At 54.1% G+C, this 6,166-nt stretch overlaps 1 protein-coding gene across 1 annotated transcript in view; it reads right to left on the bottom strand.

The window, feature by feature from the left end:
- Nucleotides 1-6,166, bottom strand: part of LOC112070333 (discs large homolog 1-like protein) — a gene marked incomplete at its 3' end in the record, with an annotated part of 85,229 nt that overhangs the window by 14,152 nt on the left and 64,911 nt on the right. The window contains exons 4-6 of the mRNA XM_024137750.2: nucleotides 2,039-2,092; nucleotides 1,358-1,408; nucleotides 1,062-1,186 (exon numbers count right to left, since the gene is read on the bottom strand). Of these exons, the coding sequence (XP_023993518.1) occupies nucleotides 1,062-1,186; nucleotides 1,358-1,408; nucleotides 2,039-2,092 (230 nt within the window). The remainder of the gene's footprint in view (nucleotides 1-1,061; nucleotides 1,187-1,357; nucleotides 1,409-2,038; nucleotides 2,093-6,166) is intronic.

Genomic DNA, 6,166 nt, shown 5'->3' with positions numbered 1-6,166 from the left:
AGTGAGTCAGCCAGTCAGTCAGTCAGTCAGCCAGTGAGTCAGTCAGTGAGTCAGCCAGTCAGCCAGTGAGTCAGTTAGTGAGTCAGCCAGTTAGTCAGTGAGTCAGCCAGTCAGTCAGTCAGTCAGTCCACCAGCTTGATCGCTCAGTCAGTCAGTCAGTCCACCAGCCCTATGGATCAGTCAGTCAGTCAGTCAGCCAGTCAGTCCACCACCCCTATGGCTCAGCGTCAGCTCATTTTGAGGTCCTCAGAGTATGTTGATACATAGCAGACAAGGCTTTTCAAGCACCATAATGTGATTCACATTTTTCAAAACCTTGGTGCTCATTAATATTCAGGACATGACATTGTTATGACCTTGTCCATTACGTCACCTGCTCCTAAAGTTACATTCTGACACCTGCCTTTGCATAATCACCCACCATGAAAACACTGCTTTTTAAATACCATCTTGCTTCATTTGAGGAACACACTAAATTTACACGGCTAAATATTTACATTAGAGGCATATTTCAAAACATTTTATTGACTCTCAAACTGTCTTTTGTTACATTCAAAGCTACAGAATTTTCTATAACATTCAGAGAAATATCAACTGTATGAGTAAGGATACGTGTGATTTGGATGGTGGTAGTCCAGCCAGCCATGAGGGATGTGGTAGATCTGTAATATTCATCTCCTCTGATACCTTTTACAATCCCAAATGTGCTCTTTAAATGCCATGTTAAATTCCTTCAGTAATGGACAGGCCTGTGAGGGAGAGAGTGGGAGTCTGGACCAGCCCCTAGTCCAAGGCTGACACAGAGATGGATGGTGGAGTGTGGTACTGAGGGTCTGGGTAGGGTGAAGAGGAGGGAACAAAGGGAGGGGGGAGGACTATATTTAGGCAGCTCCTCTGTGATGGGTGGGATCAGTGGTGAAAAGTGTCTGTCTGGCTGACTGAGTGAATGCAGCCTGTGAATGTATGTACACTGAGAGTCAAGGTTGGGATTGACAACTTGAGGGGGGTGAAGAGGTGAGGATGTCAGCTGCGTTAGGTACAGTAGTTAGTTAGTGGCGTACCTCAACCGTCCGTCCTGGGCCGCAGCTCCTCCAGGGATGATCTTGGTGATGAAGATGCTGGGGTCATCACCAACATGAGGGTTATCTGTCCCCCCAGCTATACTGAAGCCCAGGCCTGAGTTACCCTGAACACACACCATAATGTACAGTATCAAACCTGGTGACTATTACAGACCAAACTGTACTAGATGACATACATTTTAATGTGACTGTCCCTGATTGGTTGTGGGATGGTGGTATTAAGGCTTTCACACCATGTTGGCAGCATTCCAGTTATCTGTTGAAAAGACACTCACTCTTTCCAGTGTAATCTCTTCATACTCAATTTCCCCCTCTGTCCCGTTGACCTGTGAGGAAGACACAGTGCCAGCACACTTTCCATGAGTGATTATAAAGTCTATCAAATTGGTCACAAACACATGGTTAGCGGATGTTAGCGAAATGCTTGTGCTTCTAGTTCCGACAGTGCAGTAAGTTTTTTAAACATTTATTTAACTAGGCAAGTCAGTTAAGAACTATTTAACTAGGCAAGTCAGTTATTTACAATGACRGCCTAGGAACAGTGGGTTAACTGCATTGTTCAGGGGCAGAACGACAGATTTGTACCTTGTCAGCTCGGGGATTTGAACTTGCAACCTTTCGGTTACTAGTCCAACGCTCTAACCACTAGGCTACCCTACCGCCCCAATATCTAACAAGTAATCTAACAATTCCCCAACAACTACCTAATACACACAAATCTAAATGGGTGAATGAGAATACATATAAGTATATAAGTATATGGATGAGCGATGGCCGAGCGGCATAGGCAAGGTGCAGTAGATGGTATAAAATACAGTATATACAGTACATGTGATATGAGTAATGTAATATATGTAAACATTATTAAAGTGGCATTATTTAACATATTATGGGATGAGGATTGTGAAGGATGATGACCAATCAACCAGTGCTCTGCAGTAAATAACGATCCTTACGTAGGGGGAGCCGTCAAGTGTGTCAGTGTTCACCACCACTGGGGGAGAATTTCCCTGGAAAGGGAGAGAGGAGAGAAAATGTTAGCCCACACACACACACACACGCGCACACACGCACGCACGCACGCACGCACGCACGCACGCACACTAAATATTTAGGGCCACGGCCTTGTGTCAGATACAATATTTTTCTGTCCCGGACCCTCTTTCTGTACAGTGAGATAGTGTTTGAGTGATTCCTCAGGATAAGCAGGCATGGAGTCAGTCTGCCCTGCTCAGACTGTGGAGCCTCTCCCTCTGCAGGCAGGCAGGCCCTACAGTCACAGCCACGGCCATTTTAGAGCCTAATGATGATGACAACACCACAAACAGTCCCTGTGACGTGTCCTGCCTGACACACTGACTGCTCCACACCCCAGCCACAAGGCCCCGGCCACAAGGCCCCGGCCACAAGGCCCCGGCCACAAGGCCCCGGCCACAAGGCCCCAGCCACAAAATCCCAGTTGGGGTCCTTGGTGCCTGGGGGTCTTGTGGCTTGGGCTTGTGCTTGGCGTCTTGTGGCTGGGGCCTTGTGGTTGGGGCCTTTGGTGGTGGGGTTTGTCGCCTGGGGTATTGTGCCTGGGGTCATTGTGGATGGAAATTTTGTGGCTGGGGGGTTGTGGCTGGGTGCCTTGTGCCTGAGGGCCTTGTGCTGGGGTCCTTTGTGGCTGGGGTTTGTGCTGGGGCCTTGTGGCTGGGGTCTTGTGGTGGGGCCTAGGTGCCAGTCGGGGCCTATGTATAGGAGCTAGCTGTCTTGTGCTGAAGGGTCAAAGCTTTGTGGACTGGGCCGTCCTTCGTTGGCTCGCGGCCGCATCTTGTGGCCTCCGACGGGCGGTCTTGTGCTGGGGCTCTTCGGTGTGTCTGGGGCCCTCTGGGTAGATGGGGGATTCTTGTGGTCGCCGTTCGTATCTTCGGTGCTCGGGGTCTTGTGCTGGGCAGGTGCCTTGTGGATTGGAGTATCAAGGGGCGCTTCGGCCAGGCAGCAAGGGCGCCAGCCAAAAATTCCATCCACTCACAAGGTCCCCAGGCACAACAGAGGGGGCCCCCAGTCAGATGCCGTGGGCAGGCACTTAGAATGCTCGGGAGGTCTATAGTGGCCATGGACACAAGAATTCTTCTGGCGTTTTAGGCTGCGGCCACGACGCCAGCGCTTACATAGACCTTGTGCACTAGGGGCGCCTGTGGTGTGGCGGCTGGGGGCCTTAGGGATGGGCAGTTCAGTTTTGTTGCTGGGCGGGTCTCCTGGTAGCCATGCATGGGGTCTTCGTGGCTAGGGGGACCTTGTCGGCGGGGCTGGATATTGTGTCGACTGGGGCCTTGTAGATGGATTTTGTCCAGGGGGCTGGGATTGGGGAGGGAATTTTGATTAGGGCTTGGGCGGCGCTTCGTGGCTGCGGATTTTGGTGGATGGGAGCTTTGGTGGCCTGGGGCCTTGTGGCTCGGGCCTTGTTGGAATGGGGCCTTGTGGCTGGGAATTTTTGTGGCTGGGGCTGTGTGGCTGGGGCTTTGTGGCTGGGGTCTTGTGGCTGGGGCTTGTGCCTGGGTCTCGTGGCTGGGGTCTTGTTGGCTGGGGCTTGTGCTGGGTAGGTTCTGTGGCTGGGCGCCTTGTGCCTGGGGTTGTGGCTGGGGTCTTGTGGCTGGGGTCTTGCTGTCTGTGGCTGGGGTCTTGTGGCTTGGCGTCTTGTGCTGCTGGGTCTTGGTGGCTGGGCCTGTGCTGGGGGTCTTGTTGCCTGGGGTCTTAGTGCCCTGGGGCCATTGTGATGGAATTTTTGTGGCTCGGGCTGGCCTGGGCCTTGTGCCGTGGGGTCTTCGTGGCTGGGGGTCTTGTGCTGGGCTGTGCCTGGGGTCTTGTGGCTCGGGCGCGCTTGTGCCTGGGCTTGGGCTTGTGCTGGTGTATTGTTGCCTGGGGTCTTTGTGGCTGGGGTCTTGTGGCTGGGGGTTCTTTGGCTGGCGTCTCTGTTGCACTGGCGCTTGGATCTTCATGGCCAACGCCGGTTGTAAGATGGGACTTTTGTGGCCTCGGGGGTCCTATGATGCCTGGGGTCTTGTGCCTGGGGCCTTGTGATGGAGATTCTGTCTGGATGTGCTGGGGCCTTGTGGCTGGGGCCTTGTGGCTGGGCCTTGTGTCTGGGGTCTTGTGGGTTGTGCGGGCTTGTGGATGGGAATTTTGTTGCTGGGGTCTTGTGGCTGGGGTCTTGTGGCTTGGGGCTTGTGGCTGGGGCCTTGTGGATGCCGTTCTTTGTTGCTGGGGTCTTTGTGGCTGGGGTCTTGTGGCTGGGGATTGTGGCTGGGGCTTGTGGTGGGCCTTGTGGGGCTCGGGGCTGCTTGTGCTGGGGCTTTGGTGTGGGTCTTGTGGATGGAACTTTTGTTGGCTTGGGGCCTTGTGGCCTGGGGCTTGTGCCTGGGGTTTGTGTGGTCTTCGTGCTGGGCCTTGTGCCTGGGGTCTTGTGGCTGGGGCCTTGGCTGCTGGGGCTTGTGGCTGGTGGTCTTGTGCTGGCGTCATTGTGGCTTGGGATTGTGGCTGGAGACGATTCTGGTGTGGCTGCTCGTTCTTTGTCTGCTGGGGTCTGTGTCTTGGGGCATTGTGATCGCAAACTGGGTTGTATCTAGGCTATAATGCTCCGGCTGGAGGTGCATATGTTTGTTCGCCTAGGGTGTCGTTAGCTAAGCCTATGGGCTGTGCCATGCCTTCTTTGGTGGATGGAATTATTTGTGGCTGGGCGACCTTTTGGTGTTCTTCTGTGTGAGGTGCACTTTCATGTATGCATCTGAGGGGGGCCTATCAGTGAGTGCGACTACATATCTAAGCTGTAGGTTGGGCGTATGTGGCTGGGGTCTTTCATGTGACTGCGAGGCTCGTGTTGTGGTTTATCGGCGCATTGCTCTCGATTGCGCTTTCTGACAGAGAGCGCTCGTGATGGCTTGCATGGGTGCTTCGTTGATGTGCTGGGCTGTTGAAGTGGGCTGAGGCGATATGAGCAGAGTCTAGTAGGAACTCCAGGGGGACAATCAGAGACAGAGCTAGAGGGCAGGAAGGTCCATCTGAAGGGGTAGTTTTGTGCCGTCGGGTATTTTGTTGGATATTTGGGCAGATACTTGTCGGCCTGGGGACTTGTGCTTGAGTCTCTGGGATTTTTTTGTCGAGTGTATGGTGATTTTATGTTGGCTTGTGTGTGCCTTCGGGGCTGCGGGCTCGCTCGGTGTTGGCATGCCGGGATGTCCTTTCGGTGGCTGCGGTATGTCGGCCTTGGTGGCTGGCTGGAGCGTTCGGGCTCTCGAGTTGTCTAGAGGACGCAATTATGTTTGGCGGGGTGCTTTGGTGAGCGCCTTGGGGCCATTGTGCTAGTCCTGGCTCTTGTGGCTGGGGTCTTTGTTGCCTGCGGGCCGGGCCACCTTTTGTGCCTGGGGGATTCTTGATGGCATGGGGGCTGTGCCGGTTGGGTGCCTTGTGGGCTGGGGGTTCTCTTGTGTGACGAGGTGAACTGGGGCTGCTTGTATGGCTGGTGGGTCTTCGTGTGTGGTCGGGTGGGAGGGTCCTTTAGTGGCTGGTGCTCTTCTGATCTGCTTGCGTTTGTGGCTGGGCTTGTGGCTTGGGCCCTTTTGGTGGGGTTTGTTGCCTGGGGTCTCTTTTGTGCCCCTTCGGGGCTTGTGGATGGTTGAATTTTTGGAGATGGCTTGCGGGCTGTGCCTGCGCGCCTTTCGTGCTGCTGGGGTCTTGGTGGCCTGGGGCCCTATGTGCCTGGGGTCTTGTGGCTGGGGCCTTGGTGGTCCTGTGGAAGGCCCCTTGTGGTCTGGTGTTCTTGTGCTGGTGTCTTGGGGCTGGCTGTGGGTCTCTTGCTGGCTGGCGGAAATCCTCTTGTATTGGGGCTGTTCGGGGTGCCCTTTTGGGGTCCTTGGATGCTGTGGGCCTTGTAGATTGGGATCTTCCTCATTGTGGGCTGGGTTCCTTGTGCCTGATGGTTGCGGGTTCTTGGTGATCGCCAGTGGGGTGCTTGGTACTCTTAGCAAATATTTGGATGGAATCTGTGTGGCTGGGGCCCTTCGTGCTTCTGGGGCCTTGTGCCTGGGGTCTTTGTTTGGATGGAATTT

This window comes from Salvelinus sp. IW2-2015, unplaced genomic scaffold (assembly GCF_002910315.2).
Source record: "Salvelinus sp. IW2-2015 unplaced genomic scaffold, ASM291031v2 Un_scaffold1295, whole genome shotgun sequence".
In the NCBI taxonomy this organism is placed as follows: domain Eukaryota; kingdom Metazoa; phylum Chordata; class Actinopteri; order Salmoniformes; family Salmonidae; genus Salvelinus; species Salvelinus sp. IW2-2015.
This window is presented reverse-complemented; position numbering and strand designations above follow the sequence as displayed.